This window comes from Entelurus aequoreus, linkage group LG08 (genome assembly GCF_033978785.1).
Source record: "Entelurus aequoreus isolate RoL-2023_Sb linkage group LG08, RoL_Eaeq_v1.1, whole genome shotgun sequence".
Taxonomy (NCBI): Eukaryota; Metazoa; Chordata; class Actinopteri; order Syngnathiformes; family Syngnathidae; genus Entelurus; species Entelurus aequoreus.
In genome coordinates, this window is record NC_084738.1 from 36,045,294 (window position 1) to 36,068,645 (window position 23,352).

A 23,352-nucleotide genomic window follows, 5' to 3' on the forward strand; every position below is an offset into this window, starting at 1 on the left:
CAACCATCGACGTCACGCGCATTTGGCACCTCGTCTTTTGACACAGCTCGTGTCAAATTGTCACCAATGTAGAGATGTGTTATTATTTAGGCAGGAATTGAAGATAAGTCCATCAAAAAGTTGTTCCGTCAAAAGTTGGTCAACTTGAATGTCGTGGTGAAAATACAATAACGCCATGATTAGCCGCTGTGTTGTTAGCATTGTTCATTCTTAATCCCGAAATAGACATCCCGCTTCGTGACTATCAACAATTGTCACATCATAATAATAAAATAAGACAAATAAAGCTGCAATAGATAATAAATACATTAGACTTCATTTAATACTTAATTTAGGCCAAAAATATTTAGATTATATATATTTTTTCTTAAAATCTACAATGCAGTTAAGCCACAATATTTGAAGTGTGATGTGGTGAGTGATGAGTGCTGTATAATACGAGCGTAAAAGGAAAAAAAAAGATTTTCAGATTAATCGCGATGCTTATTTGTAACCATTCTTAATCAATTAAAAAAAACTAAAATACTTTTTTTTTTTTATCTGTCCTGTCCAGCCACTCGGACAATTCATATTGTTGATGTAGATCAGGCCTGGGCAATTATTTTGACTCGGGGGGCCAAATTTAGAGAAAAAGTGAATCGTGTGGTGCCCAAAAATTGACAGCCCTACTGTATAATCATGTGTTTAGCCATATCGCTATGAAATTTAGTAAACACTCTTAGAGGACAGGCAAATATATTTCTCTAATGATTATTAGGGTTTCTGTCTCACTTCGAGCCCAACACATGTTGTGCCACAGATATCAATTTACTTCAAGTGATTGTGTTTGGTTCTCTGAAGTGACCGTCCACTCATGAAGTGTGAAATTACACAACTACACTGCAAATGTTTTGCCACTTGCCAAGATGAAACATTTTTTTCTCAAAAGTTTTAGGGAGCTATTTACTTATCTTTAACCGACGACTTTACATCATAATCTCGATTTTAGCATAAATAATTATATATTGTCTATTCTAGTTTAAAAATGTTAAAATCGAGAAAAATAATTATTTAAGTAAGATATTTGGGTTTTCCCCAATTATAAAATCTTGTTTAAAGGTTCTAGAACATGCTTAATTTAAGAACTGCAAGTTGAATAATGCTTGTTTTCAGAATAAAAATTTTTCGTAACTTAAAAATCCTGTTTAATTTCTAGATATACAAATCTTAATTGAGGATGTATGATTAATTCAAATGAACTAACTGCATAGACAGATAATTCACTAGTATTTTTTCTTAAAATCTAGTCTTTTATATTTGGTCAGCTCGTTTTGGCAGTGTTGACATTGTTTTGTGAGCAGCCTATGTCAGAAAATGTGTCTTTCAGATAGCCGTTCAGTTTTTTGGACATATTGTGACATTACAAAGCAAGACCACCACACACACACAAACTTTCTACGCCCATGACTTGACAGTGTTTTCTTGCCAAGTGACTTCAAGAAATCAAAGACAAAAGGCCAAGCAAGGCTGCAGAGTTGTTGGATGTACGTATTGTCAGGCCTCATAACATCACAGAGATCCCATTCACATTGAACAATATGAATTGTTTTTATTTACTATTGTTAGTCCTGAGTTGGACCAAGGACTGAAATGCAGATGAATTGAAGTCTGTATAGTGTAAAATAAAATAAAAAAGTACACAATCTTGGAGTTTGGTTTTCTTAGTAAAATGTCTTATTGCAGCCAAACATGTAAAGCTGTGTTCACAGAGGGTTTTTTTGCGATGTCTACATGGCTATCCATCTCTGTCACGTGATTTGATTTGAATGAATCACATGACATGGACCATTGTCACTTGCAGTGGTGTGTTTAACTGGCGTGGTTTTATTTTGAAGGCCAAACTTTTCACAAGCTGCAAGATGTGTTTTGATTTTTTTCTGACTGTTGCAGAGGATGAGTTGACCAAAAAATGTGGGAACGGGAAGACACTAAGAACAAAAGACTAAACCAAGGAGTTTCCTGGGGAAAAGATGGTTTGGAAGTTATGGTTTTTAGTTTTAATGATAACGTATAAAGTGTACACTGCAAAAAAAAAGGTTTTTAGGGGGAAAAAAATACCAAAAACTAGTGAAAATACTCAGCTGCGTGGAGAGATAGTTTTACTTGATAAGACATCTTAAATTAATTTAATATATCTAGAAATTAGCAGCACTTTTGAAATAGAAATAAGTATTTTATTCTGGAAAAAAAGCATTATTCAACTTGCACTTCCTAAACTAAGCAACATTGGGATGCTGCAGAATCTTTAAACAAAATGTTCTATGTGGGGAAAACCAAAATGTCTTATTTGAATAGTTATCTCAAATGTAATATTTTTTAACTCGAATAGAAAAAATTAATTATTTGTGTTAAAATTAAGATTAGTCAATGACTAAAAATAAGTAAATAGCTCTCAATTTTTCATTAGGCATGACAGCCCCCAAAACACCTTGCTATAAACAGGGATGTTACAACTTTTTCCCAATGAAAACAATACTTAAAATGTCTTTATGAAATCATATAAGTATCATATGAAATATAGTGTCATCTCTGTGGTCAGCTCTTTTAGAGGTTGACAGTCTCACATAACTTCTGTCTTACAAATGACCAGAGTAATTAAGCAGACTGGTAGAGGGAATCACTACATGTTAGAAAGCTATAGTAATATTCCTTGTCACATTTTGACTACACAATGCAGACATGGGAAAGCATCAAAATGACGATATCACATTGTGTAACAGTAAAAAACTGCAGCATAAAATGTCTCTGCAGGTATTATACCAAAAAAAAAAAAAAACTTCCCTGATGCCTTTTAAAGAGCCAATAATAATCCAACAAGTCCAGACCCATTTTAAGCTTTACTTTACTGGGTATTTACAACGTGGAATTTTAAGGACGTTTAGTGATAGACTAATATGTGTGCCTCTATACTAAAAAACAATATTTATCCACACAAAATGAGCTCTCTCAAATCAATATTATCATGATGACACAATAAAACATCCAGTACATTATGTGCATTAGAAGAAGTAATGAGTATAAAGGTGTGATGAAGACTTTTGCAAAAAAAGATACATTGCTGTTTAAAATGCCTGTACAGGCAAAAGACAGTATGAACAGGCAGGCAAGTATAATTGTGTGAATGCTGCCACACTCATGCTACTGTGTAAAGACTACACAAATACAGGAATACACATTTGAGTATCGAGTTGTGCTAAATGTCATGCAATTGTATATGTTAAGATGCAGACTGTGTGACAAGTTCCACTTCCAGTATTAGTTCAACAAGTGTTAGCACATCAACGCCATGATCACTATGAGCCAGTAATGTGTTTGTGTCGGTTCCTGAGAAACACCACTGCCATTGCCTCTTTGGTTTGATATATCATTGTTACTAACTAGTCTTTTTATATATGGCTGGCTGCTGGTCGCATTAAAATAAAGAAATACTTCTAATTCTTTGGTGTTCAGTGGGGTTACAGTCCTCAATTAGTGTGAGTCATAAAACGCTTGGCATGTTTTCCTCTATCACATCCGTCAGCATTCACTGACATTTTCTGAGATCGTGTAAAACGTCTAGTTGGCTGATTACATTCATGTGTGTACACGGCAATACAGTCTCCAAGCAGAAACAGCATATTTGCAATACTTTTTCTACACCGCTGGTTTTACTTGAGGAAGTTCGGTTGAATTTCTGCTTTGGAGGAGTAGGTTACGGACGGTATCATTTAGTTTGTAGTACTGCTATAGTTCCAATGGTCTGAGGTTTCACACAGAAACTACAGGGCCCGGGTAAGGTTCTCCTCCACACCAGAAGTCCTCTGGCTGAGAGACTTCTAAAAGCCACATCTCATTTTCCTTCCCCTCCTTCTCTTCCTGTTGGCCCTGGTTACCCTTTTCGCCTGTTCCTGCAGGGTCAACCTGGATTTGCAGAACTCTGTAATAGTGACAGTCTCGTCCAGCATCTGGGTCGTATGGCGGTGCCAGGATATCCAGGAATGCAGCTGGTCCGTCCACAGCATCCACCTGGTGGAGATTATCCCGTTGAGGTGTAAGGAGGCAAGGTCCGCTGGTCTCAGAGTACTCAGCTACTGAGCGAAGCACAGCGCGTCGCAGAGAATCGTTTTGGTTTGGAGGCAGAGGGGGATCAAACCGCGGTGGAGCAGCACTGACGGGGTGACCACTTTCTACTTTGTCGAAGCACCTGATGCTCACCTTTCCATATATGACCTTAACAAGAGAGGAAACACATTTAAAAACTTTTTCCAATACATTTCAGAGATGCTTTTTAATTTTAGACGGACCAAAACAGATAATTCTCAAATTTTGTGCGAGAAACTATAGTAAAAAGTTCCTGTGCCGCTGTGAGAATAGTAACATTTTACTGCATTGACACTGTCAAATACAAATATGTAAAAAAGGGGCTAATTGATCAGTAGCAATAATAAGGAAGTTAAAAATACTTAAAATATGGTTTATTAATCACAAAAAGTCATCCCATTAATCATGTATACACAGATTAATCCTGCAAATTATTTTAATTGTACATGCTTCTTTACCATAGCCGCTTCAGTAGCAATAATAAAGAAGTAAAAAATACTTAAAATACAGTTTATTAATCACAAAATGTCATCCCATAAATCATGTACTCACATAGATTATTCCTGCAATTTATTTTAATAGTACATGCTTCTCTACCATAGCCGCAGCTGGTTACCTTAAAGGGAAACTGCATTTTTTTTGGAATTTTGCCTATCGTTCGCAATTATTACGAAAGACGTGACGACGAATGTATTTTTTTTAAATGCTCCAGCACCTCCCCGCGACCCTGAACAGGACAAAAAAAGCGGAACCAATGGGAAGTTCTATATTCCGCTCATAAAACCCAATAAAAAAACATCCAAAAAGTGCCAACAATACTCCATTTACATTTCGAGACTTGAATATTAAACAAATATTAGTGATATTGTTATTATAAGCGCTAAAGCAGACAATCTATTTATAGCGGCGACATGATCACAAGCTTGTGTGCTAATGTTGACATGATCGACTGATCAGCTGTTTCCTAATTTCCTTGCTCGTCAAACTTTAGAACCGGAAATGGCGATAATGACACGAAAACGCTTGGTTCCACCCCCCCTTTTCTTTGCGAGAATTACGAGTCATTCTTCATCTAATTTGGGAATATATGAACATCCTAGCAATCGGCATCCTAATGACAGCAGAAGTTGTACAGTAAGTGATGTTTGTTGGTGTTAATAAAGTCTGCAGTGAGTAATAATAAGTGATGTAGTTAGGGAAAAAAGCGAAGGTTGTGATGCGTTTCTGAAATGAATGTGCCGCCTTTGAAGTGAATTAGTGAATTACATTTTCTATAGCGCTTTTTCTCAAGTGACTCAAAGCGCTTTACATTGTGAAACCCAATATCTAAGTTACATTTAAACCAGTGTGGGTGGCACTGGCAGCAGGTGGGTAAAGTGTCTTGCCCAAGGACACAACGGCAGTGACTAGGAAGGCGGAAGCGGGGATTGAACCTGCAACCCTCAAGTTGCTGGCACGGCCGCTCTACCAACCGAGCTATACCGTTGCTTAAAATTATAAAAATACGTAAATATTAAATATTGTTAATGTGCCTGTTACTTCATTACATATGTACTTAAATCATGTATATAAAACCTTAATGGCAGTGTTTGGATGTTTAATTAAGGCTTTTATAGGCAGAATAGAGCGACTTCCATAGGCTCCATTGTATGCAGACCTTTATTTACTATTTAGAATACATTAAAAAAAAAAAACATCCGTCTTTTATAATGATTGTGAACGATAGGCAAAATTCCCAAAAAAATGCGACACAGGTTGTTATACAATCAGCGATCAGGCCAGTGAATGAGGAGACATTGACTTTTTCACTCCAAAATAAACGCAGACGGGACTGTGGCACGTTTTGAGCCAATAAATGATGAACATTCATGTAAAACATTTTTAAAATGTTCCAGTATGAAATGGTGACATTAAAATTGCAGTTCAGTCCAAATCTTGGGGCTCTTTTTTAAGTTAATTTAAATAATGCAAGTGAGTACTAACCTGTGATTAATCGACCATCCATCCATTTTCTACCGCTTGTCCCTTTCGGGGTCGCGGGGGGTGCTGGAGCCTATCTCAGCTTAATCATGATTAATCGAAATTCCAAAGTGTGATTAATCTGATTAAAATGTTTTCATCTGACAACACTAATAAGAATCTAATGGCAAATATACCTTAACATTCTCATTCTGCCGCGTTAGTACAGGGCTTGTAAGCAGAAGTACTGTGTTTAAATCAGTACAACTTTAAAATATGTAAAATTATGTTTAAAGTACGGCTGTCAAAGGTAACGCAGTATTAAGAAGTTAACTGTAAATTCCTTTAACGACACTAATTTTATTGACGCGATATTAACGTGCCCGCGTCCTTTCAGACACTCGGGCCATTCCTTAGTCTGAGAAAGTGTGGCTGCTTTCACTATTTAATGATGAGCCACAAGCGGGGAATATAGCGAGCAGAAATGGACAAATAAAATGGTACATTATGGAAATATCAGGTCAAAAGCATTTGCAAGTTGTTCTCCCATCAAAACAAGACTTTTTTTTTTTTTTAAATCCACGATCGCCATTAGACGGCAAATTGGAGCAACAGCTTGCTGCCAAACTTGCATTCAGAGAGGTAGGTCGAGCTTCACTTCCATGTTTAGATAGGTTTTTAATGTATTAGTAACATAAAATGTAGATTGTTACTGTAACTGCTTTAGTAAGATGACATTCAAGCTCAGCAGAAAGGAACAGGAAGTGTAGTCACTTTTTAATCGGAGACTTACACGCCGTCAAGACACCAATCACATACTTCTGGCTTCATAACAACAGTGCTACGCGTTACATTCAGTCTAACTACATAACAAAATAAAAAATGGTCTATTGTTTAGCAGGCTGATTATTAAATTGTATCACCAGAGAAAGTTTAAAACATTGTCATGCAGAGGTATGAATACCATTAACTTGTACAACATGTACAGAATATCAAAAGCATTTATTCAGAAATATCATAGATTACATTACCAAACATCTTTACCAATCAAACCATGATCGTAACAATCCACATTTTGTGTTATTAATGCCTGAAACTGGTGTCTGAATATGGTGTAGCTCCTCTCCTCTAAATGCAAGTTATCCTACAGCAGGAATACAAGTTCTGTGTTCCTACAAAATACAAAATCTGGCAAGACACCAACGCACTTCAGGTATTTTTTTTTTACTGTCATTAAAAAAGCATATTCATGTCCTTTTTGTGTTGGGCTGTTTAAAAAAGGCTAGATGTTTAAAAAAAAATTAATTTCATTCAAGCAAATTAATAGTGTTAAAATATATTTGTCTAGGGCAGGGGTCAGGAATCTTTTTGGCTGAGAGAGCGATGAAAGCCAAATATTGTAAAATGTAGTTCCGTGAGAGCCAAATAATGTTTTTTAACAATTAATACAAATAAATGCGTGCATTTTTAAGTAAGACCAACATTTTTAGAGTATACTACATCCATCCATTTTCTACCGCTTGTCCCTGTCACGGGGGGTGCAGGAGCCTATCCCAGCTGCATTCGGGCGGAAGGCGGGGTACACCCTGGACAAGTCGCCACCTCATCACAGGGCCAACACAGATAGACAGACAACATTCACACATTAGGGCCAATTTTAATGTTGCCAGAGTAAAATAAGTCTTGTTCTTTTTAGTCACAATGTTATTCTAAAGCTAACCAATAATAAATAAAATACTTCTTACCATTAATGTGACCCTCCTGTACCCCGAAGGACAGCTGGGATTGGCTGAGCCACCCGCAACCTTGAACAGGTGCGGTAGAAAACGGACGGAAGGATTAAAATGCATTAGAATGTTTTGTATTTTGAACGTTATTTTTAACACTGTGATTTCCAGTGGAATTATTCATTACTCATTGTGTTAAGCAACGTCAGCTAAGTTTATCCGAGAGCCAGATGCAGTCATCAAAAGAGCCACATTTGGCTCGCGAGCCATAGGTTCCCTACCCCTGGTCTAGGGTAATATTCATTAATGATGAAAAAGTATATCTATCTGCTATTAATCATGATTAACTTTGAGTTAAATATGAACAAAATTAATTAACTTTTTAATCGCTTGACAACCTTAAAAAGTTTAGTTATTTTGCACTTTGTTTTTAATTTCCCATGAATTAAGTTTCAGTACAAAACATTGATCCGATCTGTTTGAAGTTCATTATATAAAGTATAAAAATGAAGATTAAAAAAAGTGTAGAACATTTTTTTATTTAGGAAGGGCCAACAAAACAAGGGGCCGCCTGCTTCTATGAAACTTTGAACTGCCTTTTGGCTTTATCTGCATTGTAAAAACAACAATTCAGTAGGTTTCGGTGCAATTGTTTTCCATATTGAGACAATTTATAGCAAACAGCATCAAAACAAGAGGATCCTTAAAAACCTTGAGCATCCCGTTCATGCCCGGGTGGTCGTGGAGCGGTATGGAGGCTCCGGTCCTGAGCAGGAACACCCCCATGCTGAACATCTCCGTCTCGCAGATGTGCATGTAGCTCACCGGGGGCTGCTGCTCCGCTGTACCGGATGTCACTTTGGATTCCCGGGGAGCGATTTTGAGATCCGCTGCCCTGATAGCGGTCACTAAGGAGTTCAGTTCAGCCTGTTTTTCGGCAAAGTTTGTATTATCTCCGTTGCTCGGATATTTCAAACATTTAAAGGTCATAAAAGCTTGCTTTGCTATCTTCTGAATGAGAGGAGTTTTGTTGTTTCGCGGCATTCTGTAAAGGGGGGGAAAAACTTAACGGATCAAGCTGCACCTTTTCCGCCGCAAATAAAACCCCGTCGACTGCCTTACAGATTATTCAATGCCAAGAAAAGTTTCCCGGGGCATGTAGGTCCACGTTCTTGAGAATAAAATACCAGGCTTCAGGTGAAAAACATGTTTTTTGTGGTAATTGAGCCGAAATTCATCCTCAAACATTATCCGTCCTCTTGTCATTTTCCACTCTCTTTCAGGTCCTCTGCGCTCACAGAGACTGCGCAACAAAAGCAAAGCATCATGGGATAATGAGTTTTATACAAATATATTCTAGTGGCTTCATAGAAATATAATAATCATCACGTACTTTTATTGAACATTCTTGCAATATCACTAAGTACGTAACACGTCACCATCTAATACCATGTGAACTGTATTTAAACATTCAAATATAGACTGCTAGTATATCCGTACAGACTACATATCCCACAATCCCTAAGACTGCCCAATGCAAAGAGGAAGGGCATACAGGACAGTGAACTCAACATCTCATTTTTCTTGACGTTCCTTTCCTGTCGCTTGGTCACATTTCAGTATAAAGGCAATGAATGGTGACATGATATTCACAGGGAATACGACTGAAACAAGTTGGATATACAGTGACCATTACATTTGATTTATTTTAGACATAGACTAAGACAAACTTTATTGATCCACCAGGGAAATTGTTTGAAAATGTCAGCAGCTACTATGATCTGCTGCCACTCCTTCAGACGCACATCAAAACCATGTGGTTGCAGTGCACGCTCAAAAAGTCCACAAAGAACAAGACAACCCCATAGGAAAAGAAGAGCAAAGCATTAAAGAACATAAAGGATATTGGGTAAAATTCAGGCTGGTATCGTTGATACTAAAACTTTTTGCAAATTGTTTTGTAAAATGTAAAAATATGTGTAATTCCATTAATGACATATTCCATAAAGAAAACAAGACGCAGTTATTTATTTATGTGAAACTCTGAATTCAATCTATATTGAGGTTAACTTGGCTGTAACTACCATTGAGGACATAGGGGTCATGTCCTATGTATTTTTTTAAGTGACAAGAAGAAGATGATACAACTGACTGCAAATATACTTCGTGTGGGACATTGTGTGTGCTGTACGTCACAATGCATCCTCTCTTAGTATACAATCTTTGGTCATTGATTGATTGATTGAGACTTTTATTAGTAGGTTGCACAGTGAAGTACATATTCCGTACAATTGACCACTAAATGGTAACACCCGAATAAGTTTTTCAACTTGTTTAAGTCGGGGTCCACTTAAATTGATTCATGATACAGATATATACTATCATATATACTATCATCATAATACAGTCATCACACAAGATAATCACATTGAATTATTTACATTATTTACAATCAGGAGTGTGGAAGGGGGGTGGGGTGGGGTGGTGGGGGGGGGGGGATATGGACATCAAGTAGTGGACATAGAGAGAGAGAGAGAGAGAGAGAGAGAGAGAGAGAGAGAGAGAGAGAGAGAGAGAGAGAGAGAGAGAGAGAGAGAGAGAGAGATCAGAAGGCATAAGAAAAATAATCTGCATTTGATTGTTTACATTTGATTATTAGCAATCCGGGGAGGGTGTTAGTTTAGGGTTGTAGCTGCCTGGAGGTGAACTTTTATAGCGGTTTTGAAGGAGGATAGAGATGCCCTTTCTTTTATACCTGTTGGGAGCGCATTCCACATTGATGTGGCATAGAAAGAGAATGAGTTAAGACCTTTGTTAGTTCGGAATCTGGGTTTAACGTGGTTAGTGGAGCACCCCCTGGTGTTGTGGTTATGGCGGTCATTTACGTTAAGGAAGTAGTTTGACATGTACTTCGGTATCAGGGAGGTGTAGCGGATTTTATAGACTAGGCTCAGTGCAAGTTGTTTAACTCTGTCCTCCACCTTGAGCCAGCCCACTTTAGAGAAGTGGGTAGGAGTGAGGTGGGATCTGGGGTGGAGGTCTAGAAGTAACCTGACTTGCTTGTTCTGAGATGTTTGGAGTTTAGATTTGAGGGTTTTGGAGGTGCTAGGGTACCAGGAGGTGCATGCGTAATCGAAAAAGGGTTGAACGAGAGTTCCCGCCAGAATCCTCAAGGTGCTTTTGTTGACCAGAGAGGAAATTCTGTAGAGAAATCTCGTTCGTTGGTTAACCTTTTTGATTACCTTGGTTGCCATTTTATCACAGGAAAGGTTAGCCTCTAGAATGGAACCTAGGTAGGTGACCTCATCTTTCCTGGTGATGACACTGTCACCTACTTTTATGGTGAAGTGATTGACTCTCTTAAGTTTGATGTGGGACCCAAACAGGATGGATTCTGTTTTACCCAAGTGGATGGATAGCTTGTTGTCAGCGAGCCAGGTGCAAGTTCTACAGAGCTCAGCACTGAGGTCATGCACAGCTGAACCCGCTATACCTCCAGACAACATCTTTACACAATGAAGTCCACTTTCACTTTAAACATCATCTGATCCTAAATGTGCTGTCAACATAACGTTAACATTAAATTATACTGACGTCACTGATGTTGGTTTCACCAAAAGGAAATACCATACCATACCATACCAACTTTATTTATAAAGCCCTTTAAAAACAAGCACAGTTGAAAAACAAAGGGCTGTACACCACAAAGAAATAGAGGCAAAGGACAGACTAAAAAATAACATTTAAAACAGAAATAAAAATACATATTGAAAAAGCAAATATAAATTACCCTTAGAACAGTTTGTCAGATAAAAAACAGTTTAAAAGTTAAAAACAGTTAAAAAAGTTAAAAGCTAAAAACAGTTTAAAATCTCATGCTGGGTTAAAAGCCAGTGAATAAAAATGTGTTTTAAGAAGGGTCTTAAACATAGCCAAAGAAGGGGCCTGTCTCACATGGAGAGGGAGATCGTTCCAGAGTTTGGGACCCGCAACAGAGAAGGCTCTGTCCCCTCTGAGCTTGCGCTATGTTTTGGGTACCTCCAGGATCAGCTGATCAGCTGACCTGAGGGACCGGGTGGGGGCAAATTGATGTGAAACACTGTCGGTATACAGAGGTAAGTACCCACAAGGCATTGCCGGAATCCATTTTGAAGAGCGAGCGTCATCATTCACGATAGCGCTAGACGTAATATTTCCGAACTACCCAGTGTAAAATAACATTGCACCGGCTGTGATACGATGCAGAAATACTGTGAGTCATTAGATAAGAAGTCCTTTTGTCGTTATAAGGAGCAAACAGCCTTAATTGGATGTAAGGATCCGTACAAGATCGACAAGTCTGAGTGGAGCAGAGTCTTCCCAATGTCTCATGAATTATAATTAATTGTTCAACTCAGCCCATTTTACACTTTGAAGGACTTTCAAAATTATAAGAGTCTAGAAACCTTTGACTGCGTTGTTTGTGGATGGATTCGTGATGTTTGTATTTATCTCTATAAGCCCAGTGGACATTGTGTCGTCAAGCCAGGCCAGAGTAATGGACTCTCAGAAATGATCAGACCCAAGTTTGACACCCTGGATGATCACGGATGATCAATCTAAGGTCATGTCAGCACACTGTGACTGTAAGGCAGGTTTGGGAGAATGTTGTTCTCATGTCGCTTTGGTTTTATGTGGAAGCCACAGTCCGAATGAGAGAAGTGAGTACTATTTTTTTTATCAATACAACTACTATCAAAGTTTTTCGACCAAGCACATCAAGTTAATGCAAAGTGGGGCTGTCATTTAGATTTTTACTTACAACATTTTCTCAATTATCTGAAAGGAAATGATTCGAACAAACACGACGTCGTTAGCACGTTACATCTTGGTTGATTGCAGCAATCCATGCTCGCCTTTACCGTTAACTCTTCTTTTCAGCCGCCTCCGTTTGTCCAGAAATACGCTTAGAAGCTAGTAATACCTCTCCCATTTCAATTGTGACAGTTGACAATTGAACACTCAATCAATCATTCAATCAAAGTTTATTTATATAGCCCTTAATCACAAGTGTCTCAAAGGGCTGCACAAGCCACAACATCCTGTATATTATGACTATTACTGGATAAATTATCAGCGACAATTAGCGTTTCGCGAAATGCCGCCTTTCAATATGGATACATACAATGCATTGTGGGAAATGTAAAAAAAAAAAAGTGAATATCTCTATACGGTCATGTAAGTCAGGGTGCCGCACCGGCCTAAATGCAGAACATGTGCTGTGCCTAGAGTTTCGCCACCTGTGCGGGGATGGGGAGGTTGCGTTTTGTGTGAAGAAGCGCATGTCAAATGTAAATTATTGATTGACAAGACGCTTCATATGAAATTTTACCCCAAACGTATTCTTGGACAATTCATGTTCTGTCACTAATTAGAATTTTAAAATACATTTCTCTCTTGACTTCCCGTGGCCCTCATGAACTACAAAGTAGAAGGTCTTGAGTTCAATTGAAGTAAAGTTTATAAACTAATGTTTTAATGATGTTAAAATTGTTTAATACGCTTAACTTCAGCGTAGTAATTAAAAAAGTGGATTGTTCATTGTTTTGCTCAAGGTAATATTAGTTCAATGGTGCTTGGAAAACCTATGATTTCAGCCTTTCAATGTTTCTGTTGGACCGACCACCATTTTTTGATCTCGGTTTTTGTCAAATCCTTGTTTTGGCCTTGTTGAGGTAGTGGCACGAATAACAATATAGCCAAGCTGATGCAACAGAAAAAACAGCACAAAATCCTACAGAGTACACGAAAATTGTGTTTCAAACCATAGATAAAAGAAAATCAGTAAAATTATAAAATCAATAGAATAAATGTGTTATTAAGAACTACTATTAGAATAAAAAGTAATTCACAATTTAGGTGCAAATACTGACGATAAATAACATAAATAACATTCAATAAAAGCCTCCACACATTGCCTCATTCACAAGCTTAGTTACTTTTTTACACTGTGTTCCTGTTAATGATTTACATTATCTCAAATAACTAAAGTATCAATAATTTGATTTGAGAATCAATATATTACAGCCCAAATATCTGGTATTGGCGGTATCAATATTTCAGTATTGATCCGCAAATCACTAGAGCACAGAGTCAAACGTAACGAAAAACTATCCATCCATCCATTTTCTACAGCTTGTCCCTTTTTGGGTCGCGGGGGTTGCTGGAGCCTATCTCAGCTGCATTCGGGCGGAAGGCGGGGTACACCCTGGACAAGTCACCACCTCATCACAGGACCAACACAGATAGACAGACAACATTCACACTCACATTCACACACTAGGGCCAACTTAGTGTTGCCAATTAACCTATCCCCAGGTGCATGTTTTTGGCGGTGGGAGGAAGCCGGAGTACCCGGAGGGAACCCACACAGTCACGGGGAGAACAAACTATAAATGAGCAAAACAAAAAATTAGCAAAAAAATATTAAATAATACATATTGCGCACATGCAACTGCACCATGCATAAACAGACGACAAAACAAAAACACCTTCTTAACACCCACATACACCACGACGGCCTCTGCGACGCTCCACACTGTAAAAGACAAAACGCTTCCTTTGTGTACTGTTGAACCCAGAGTGCACCACCTAATAAGTGATAAGTTGGGCACACAACACACACCATGGCGCGCTAGGCAGCCAGAGACAGGAACAGACCTAACAAAGCGACCAGAAGAGCCGACTGCGTCCTAGGCCAGTGGTCCCCAACCACCGGGCCGCGGCCCGATACCGGTCCACGGACCGATTGGTACTGGGCCGCGCAAGAAATCTTTTTTATTTTTTTATTTATTTTTTATTTTTTTAAATAAATCAACATAAAAACACAATATATACATTATATATCAATATAGATCAATACAGTCTGCAGGGATACAGTCCGTAAGCACACAAGATTGTATTTATTTATAAAAAAAAAAAAAGTAAAACATTTTTTAAAAATATCCACCCCCTCCGTGGGACAAATTTTCAAGCGTTGACCGGTCCCCAGCTACAAAAAGGTTGGGGACCACTGTCCAAGGCTACCCACCAGCTCCTGGCCAATGTACTGTCGGCGCGGATGAGCAAGAATCCGTCCAGGGAGACCGAAATGTCTGACACATTGCATTAGTTCACAGCAAAAAGATTTTACAAAGACAGGTCTGGGTAAATAAACTTTGATTGATTGAATTTCACAATGGGCCAGTATCATTAAAAATACAATTTAAAATTAAGAAAATAACATACATACATACATACATACATATAATATAATTATAAATAACAAACATCAATGATATTTTGATACATTAGAATGTATTTTCACCCCGAGAAGTTATTAAAACCTGGTTCCTTTGTAAAGCGAGCAAGTGTCATTACACATTGAGCTATGCAGCCTCTCAATACATCACTAATAATAGCCAGTTGTATGTAAAACTGTATGGTTTCATTATTTGGATGATACTCGGCAGACAAAATGAAAGGCTTTGGTGGGCCAGAACTATCTAGAACCCCTGCATAAGCTCAAAGGGGGGCTATATTGGACCACATCTAAACTTTTGAATGATCAATTTTCAAAAAATTTTTGCACAGCTTCCTATCTAATAGCTATAATGTACAATTCATAAAGATGAGTGATCCATGGACATTGGTGGATTTATGGATGACACACCTGTTTTGTGCTAAATGTTGTCCTTTAGCTCCTTTACAGAGAATAGCAAATACAGAAACATTAAACAGTTGTACAATCAAAAGATGTGAAAAGTCAAAATAAGTTAACTTGCGAGGTTATAGTGCAGGGGTCCCCAAACTTTTTGACTTGGGGGCCTCATTGGGTTAAACAAATTTGGCCAGGGGCTGGGCTGTATATATATATATATATATATATATATATATATATATATATATATATATATATATATATATATATATATATATATATATATATATATATATATATATATATATATATATATATATATATATATATATATATATATTCCTCGCGCACTAATTGACTGAAAGAGGGCGCACTTGCCGTGCGCTCGCCCGACACTGCGACACCATGGGTTTAAATGTATTCGGTAGTTTCAAACTCTTTTGACCTTTTTATTTATGCAAAAAATCAACTGTAGCGCACATTGTCGTCATACAGAAAGGAATACGTTGTTTCTGATTACAGGGTCCAACAACCATTTATGGACAGACAGACAGCCATGAGTCACAATCTGTTTGTATTTTGGCTAAAATTAGATTATTGTGTAATGTGGGTTTGCAGCGCTAAATAAAGGTCAATAACATAGTAGCGGGTTATGGACAATTGTTGACCTATCTGTCTGTCACAAGAGTAAAAGGAAGTGAGCATAGTGAAACCAAACAACAAAACACAGGGTTGATTGAGTCACCCCTGTCTCAAACTCTCGAAAACACACATCTGACTCACCAGCTGAAAAAACTCATTGGTTCTTGTGTACATTTACACTGCTGTACAATACTGCTTTGTTTCAGGTTGGAGTAGGAATTTATGAGCTTCATTTTTTTTTTCTATGTGTGAACATGTGTGTGTATGTGTATAATGTGGTCTGTACAAGTGATTTGTCTTGTGTCCTCCTCTCGTCAAGGAATACAGTTGTGTTGTTGGTAAGAGCAGTCTCAAGGGAAAAAACACAGAGCCTCGGATTTAGGAGGAGCAATGTGGTTTGTTGAGTGCATACAGTGAAAATAGTACGGGTGTCCTAATACAACTTTTTCACTGATATAATACCGATATTGCAGCCTTAACTTTTGGCCAATACTGATATCGAACCAATATTAGCACAAATAATACATAGGTTTTACTTATTTTGTAGAGTGGAATATTAGAAATGGCACAATCAAGTGATATGTTGTTGTGTTCACATGGGCTCTGCATAACTGATCCTGAGGCTGCTGGATAAAGTACTTGAATTGAGTCTGGAATGAACTGTATACAACAGTCTATAGTCATTATATTTTGTTTTCATGCTGTCACATTCAGTTCAAGTGCCGCTGCTATGCTTTCAAAAAGACACGAGTAGATAATAATCAGCTTGAAATAATTACAAATAAGGAAGCAACACCACACAAAACACCACACTAAAGTTTGTAACACAACAATATTTCCTCCTCAAATGTACCTCAAAGTCATCTAAGCAGTCCAGTAGTCCATATGCCAATATTGATCCATTCAAAAAAGTGAAAATGTTAAATAATCACAGGGTCTTTTTATTTATATAATACACACACGACACAGACATATACATCGGCAGCTGTCAACATTCAATATGGCATCCGGTCCGTCATTCAAATACGTCCTCATACAACCTTAGCACAAATAACAATTTCTATTTTTATAAAATGCACACCTACCTAACATGCTAATTGGTGTGTGTGTATATATATATATATATATATATATATATATATATATATATATATATATATATATATATATATATATATATATATATATATATATATATATATATATATATATATATATATATATATATATATATATATATATATATATATATATATATATATATATATTTCTTTCTTTCTTTCTTTCTTTCTTTCTTTTTTTTCTTTTCTTTTTTTTCACATTGTTATCTGCATGAAAAACTGTAATTATTTTTAATAAAAAGTGTGTAATTATTTGTAATAAAAAGTGTGTGGTCTGTTAATATAATTGGGTGTCTGGAATAAATACATTTGATTTACGTTATTTACGTTATTTTCAGGGCAGAAAAATTGCTTTGGTTTCTGTATACAATTTGGTCTTTGTCGGACCTTTTGGAAGAAAAAACTAAATACCACAGTACTGTATACTGTATGTAGTGCTACTGTACTGCAAGAAAACAAGTTTTCTTTTCTGAATGCCCAGGTGACGCTAAGAATCTCCTTTAAATTGGTTGGACTCTTTGTAAAAAAAAATCTAAATAAATGAGATTTGCAAAACAAAAAAATCTGACTATAAACAGGCAAGTTGAATATAACGGTACTTGATTAATTTGTCCTCTAAGGACTAAGTTGTAACGACCTCTGGTCAACTGAGATGGTGTTTGTATTTGTTGCTGGTTCGTGGACATAAAGGCAAGATTATTCCCTGGCTGCTTAATATGTGCATGACTGACATTGCGAACAAGTCAAGTGAGGTCTTTCATGCCTTTCTAATGCAATGAGATTCTGAATGGAGAGAAAGTCATTATGTGGCATTTTTATGCAGATTTTATTTTACAGAATAATTACTAGGTACATACTAAACATAAAGTTTCCACTATATAATTTGTGTATAATGTACTGTATATGCACATGTATATGTATTTCACGTTTGAACTGATATTCTTATGATCAAGCATTTACAGACAAAGACATGCGCACGCACACACACACACACACGTACACACAAACACACACGCACACACACACACACACACACACACACACACACACACACACACACACACACACACACACATGCACACACACACACACACAAACACACGCACGCACACATTCTTGTCTGCAGAATTAGCATAGTGAGACAATGAACCAGTAGATAGTAGCTGCTTATGGATGACTTTGTGCGGCCTGTCAAGATGGCCTTTGTGTTCAGTCAATAAGAGGCTTGTTTTCTGAAATCAGAGTTGGTATTATTTTGCCCTCCACTGTCGAGAATATGAGAACCTTTTATATGTGGCCCCATTGAAACAGGCCATCGCTAAGAATGAAGTCAACTTTGTAGTTTGTCAAAGAATGCTAACAGCCTCAGCCAAAAAATGCATTTTTATTAGCTTTCCGGAAAAATGCCTGCATAAGTGGATGAGAAGCAGCAAGAACAGAACCAATGCTAATGTTTGTTCTTTCCATCAAAAGCTGCTTTCTTTAGACAGAGATGGGGATTTTGAGGGTTCATCACAAGGCAAACATACGCAAAGTGATTTGTTAATCTAATGTACGACTTGTTTAACATAAAGGTGTACAAGTACCAATTTGTATTCCCTTATTTTGTTCTTTATTTATTTGCAAATTATCTCACATGTTGGGTTTGTTATTAAGAAATTACATTCACAACAAAATAGTTATAAATGAAATAAAAGGTGCGACTTAGAACTGTTGTTTTTGTTGGTCCTAACAGTGTTGCTTTGTGCAGCAAGGGTAAGTATATCTCCTAAAGGACACTGCACACTTTTTTTGCCTATCGTTCACAAACATTATGAAAGACAAGACGAAGGACAGATTTTTTTTTAATGCATTCTAAATATTAAATAAATGCGATCAAAAGTCCGCTTACAATGGAGCCTATGGGGGCCGCGCAATTCCGCCTATAAAGCCCTTTAAAAAACATCCAAACACCCCCATTAAGGTTTTATATACATGATGTAAGTATATGTGTAATGTAGTAACAGGCACATTTATAATAACATGTAATATTTACATATTTTTATCATTTTAAGCATACGTGGTGCAAAAAAGCATCACAGCGTTGGATTTTTTTTCTTTATCACTGATTATTACTCACTGCAGACTTTATCAGAGTCACCAAACATAAGAAAACATCACTTACTGTGCAATGTCTGCTGTCATTAGGATGCCGACTGCTACAATGTTCATATATTCCCATTTAGGTGAAGAATGTCTCATAATCCTCACAAAGAAACGGCCACTAATAGTACACTAATAGCGTTCTCGCCAGTTCAAAGTCCTAAAAGGCTGTCAAAGTGTCCCAATTTGTCAGATTATATTCTCAGCCATCTACTTTCCAGGTGCGATGCATGATTTATGATCTAGAATTTATTTACAGGGAGCAGGAAGCGAGGAAACAGCAGATCAAAATAGGCCCACAAGTTTGTGATCACAGCGCCGCTATTAATAGTTTGTCTGCATTAGCGCTTATAATAACAATATCACTAATACTTGGGTAATATTCAAGTCACGAAATGTAAATAGAGTATTGCTGCCATTTTTTTGGATGGTTATTTAGAAGGCTTTATGGGCGGAATAGAGGACCTCCTATTGGCTGCTCTGTAAGTGGACTTTTATTCACGTTTATTTACGAGTTAGAATGCATTAAAAAAAAAATACATCCGTTGTTATGTCTTTCATAATGATTGTGAACGATAGGTAAAATGTTTTAAAAATGCAGTTCAGAAGCTGATTAAAACAAATTTAATGGATGCGTTTTAGTATCATTTATTATTTTTTAATGACGTTTGTTTATTTCACATGTAATGTCAATGTACTTTTGTATAAGCACCGCATGACTGCTTCTAAAATGCCCTCTCAACATAAACGTTGTAATTGTGAAAAATATAGACAATTGTCAAACAAATGTGTTCTATTAAACCACTAATGGCTACATAAGGTAGCCGGTAATGTTCTTGTTATATTTTTTGCTTTGAAAAATGTTACTATGAGGAAATTGCAAACAGCACCTTGAAGTGCTTGTGGTTGGTAGTGAAAAATTGTTTTTACTGCACTTTGAGTCGACGTTACAGTGATTGATTGATTGATTGATTGATTGAGACTTTTATTAGTAGGTTGCACAGTGAAGTACATATTCCGTACAATTGACCACTAAATGGTAACACCCGAATAAGTTTTTCAACTTGTTTAAGTCGGGGTCCACTTAAATTGATTCATGATACAGATATATACTATCATATATACTATCATCATAATACAGTCATCACACAAGATAATCACATTGAATTATTTACATTATTTACAATCAGGAGTGTGGAGGGGGGGTGGGGTGGGGGGGTGGGGGGGGTGGACATAGAGAGAGAGAGAGAGAGAGAGAGAGAGAGAGAGAGAGAGAGAGAGAGAGAGAGATCAGAAGGCATAAGAAAAAGAATCTGCATTTGATTGTTTACATTTGATTATTAGCAATCCGGGTAGGGTGTTAGTTTAGGGTTGTAGCTGCCTGGAGGTGAACTTTTATAGCGGTTTTGAAGGAGGATAGAGATGCCCTTTCTTTTATACCTGTTGGGAGCGCATTCCACATTGATGTGGCATAGAAAGAGAATGAGTTAAGACCTTTGTTAGTTCGGAATCTGGGTTTAACGTGGTTAGTGGAGCACCCCCTGGTGTTGTGGTTATGGCGGTCATTTACGTTAAGGAAGTAGTTTGACATGTACTTCGGTATCAGGGAGGTGTAGCGGATTTTATAGACTAGGCTCAGTGCAAGTTGTTTAACTCTGTCCTCCACCTTGAGCCAGCCCACTTTAGAGAAGTGGGTAGGAGTGAGGTGGGATCTGGGGTGGAGGTCTAGAAGTAACCTGACTAGCTTGTTCTGAGATGTTTGGAGTTTAGATTTGAGGGTTTTGGAGGTGCTAGGGTACCAGGAGGTGCATGCGTAATCGAAAAAGGGTTGAACGAGAGTTCCCGCCAGAATCCTCAAGGTGCTTTTGTTGACCAGAGAGGAAATTCTGTAGAGAAATCTCGTTCGTTGGTTAACCTTTTTGATTACCTTGGTTGCCATTTTATCACAGGAAAGGTTAGCCTCTAGAATGGAACCTAGGTAGGTGACCTCATCTTTCCTGGTGATGACACTGTCACCTACTTTTATGGTGAAGTGATTGACTCTCTTAAGTTTGATGTGGGACCCAAACAGGATGGATTCTGTTTTACCCAAGTGGATGGATAGCTTGTTGTCAGCGAGCCAGGTGCAAGTTCTACAGAGCTCAGCACTGAGGATTTTCTCCACCTGTGACTTGTCCTTGTCTGATACCAGCAAGGCAGAGTCATCCGCAAACAAAAACAATTCACAGTCACATGCCGATGACATGTCGTTTATGTATATTAGGAACAGTAAAGGTCCCAATATACTGCCTTGGGGGACTCCACAGCTCACCGAGAGGGGGGGGGACATGGTGCCGTTCACCTCTACCACCTGCTCCCTCCCCTCCAAGTAAGACTGCATCCAGCTCCAAGAGGTTTTGTTAAATCCGATTGCTCTGAGCTTATCCAACAGTATAGCGTGGTTAACGGGTTACGTGAATGTATAGCATGTGTATATTGATACAAGTGTGGCACCACAGGTACCATAGCAACACAGACACAACCCAGCCTCTCCCAGTGGAGGTTTCATTAGGGAGAAAATTATTTAGATATCGTTGCATTTTTGATATCCTTTAGTTAAAACAAGGTCACACACACACGTGCACACACACACGTGCACACACACTAATACAATCTGTGTTTTCTGACTCTTTCATGATTCAGCTGCAGACCTTGACCACCTGCCAGATATTTTTAGATTAAGAGTAATGATGACAATGTTACACACACTTGAAAGACTTTTGAACAGGGACGTGCAGTCAGGTTAGGTAGGTAAGGGAGAGCTTCACTTGTCATTAAGAAAATGTACCAAAAAAAACAAAAATCATTTATTATTTCCATTAAACTGTGTTATAAATGTATTTTCTGTAGATTACGTTTGTTTTTTTGCACACAATCCTAACATGAGGCTGCTGGCTCTTTGGCCGTACAGCTTTTCTGCCTAACCTGCTGGAAGCTGGAGAGGATATGGGTGTATCCTTCTCGCTGGTCCGCTTGTCAAAATGTTGCCAAAATGTTGCAGAGCAATTTTTTGCACCCTAACTTTCTAGTCTGCACACTGTAGAATCTACAGCCAGTTTAATATTTTTAATGTATGCGTGACATTATCATTCTTGCTAATCCGACTAAATACAGCGCTGTACTAAAGTGCTTCTTGTAGTACTCTGACTCACCACATTGTGAGTCACCATGACGCCGACATTTGTGTTTTTCATTTTTTGTCAGATGCAAGAATACTCTTTTAATGCTTTATTGAAAGAATGAATAAATGATTGAATGTGTCTGCCAATATGAATGATTATGGTGGTTTAACTCTTATCTTACTGATAGGATGCAGTGCGTCTCCCATAACAATGTGACCTCGGACTATGTCAAGGTAACGTGCGGAGTTCCCCGGGGTTCGGTTCTTGGCCCTGCACTCTTTAAAATTTACATGCTACCGCTGGGTGACATCATACGCAAATACGGGGTTAGCTTTCACTGTTATGCTGATGACACCCAACTCTACATGCCCCTAAAGCTGACCAACACGCCGGATTGTAGTCAGCTGGAGGCGTGTCTAAATGAAATTAAACAATGGATGTCCGCTAACTTTTTGCAACTCAACGCTAAGAAAACGGAAATGCTGATTATCGGTCCTGCTAGACACCGACATCTATTTAATAATACCACCTTAACATTTGACAACCAAACAATTACACAAGGCGACTCGGTAAAGAATCTGGGTATTATCTTCGACCCAACTCTCTCGTTTGAGTCACACATTAAGAGTGTTACTAAAACGGCCTTCTTTCATCTCCGTAATATCGCTAAAATTCGTTCCATCTTGTCCACAAGCGATGCTGAGATCATTATTCATGCGTTCGTTACGTCTCGTCTCGATTACTGTAACGTATTATTTTCGGGTCTCCCTATGTCTAGCATTAAAAGATTACAGTTGGTACAA

General features: G+C 37.7%; 1 protein-coding gene across 1 annotated transcript; it reads right to left on the reverse strand.

Moving 5' to 3' along the window:
• Positions 1-1,634: 1,634 nt before the first annotated feature.
• adoa (2-aminoethanethiol (cysteamine) dioxygenase a) lies at positions 1,635-9,105 on the reverse strand. Its single transcript, XM_062054995.1, has 2 exons — positions 8,517-9,105; positions 1,635-4,248 (listed from the first exon to the last, which is right to left on the reverse strand). The coding sequence occupies exons 1-2, from the start codon at positions 8,847-8,849 to the stop codon at positions 3,787-3,789; spliced, it is 795 nt and encodes a 264-aa protein (XP_061910979.1). The 5' UTR covers positions 8,850-9,105; the 3' UTR covers positions 1,635-3,786.
• Between the last annotated feature and the right edge of the window lie 14,247 nt (positions 9,106-23,352).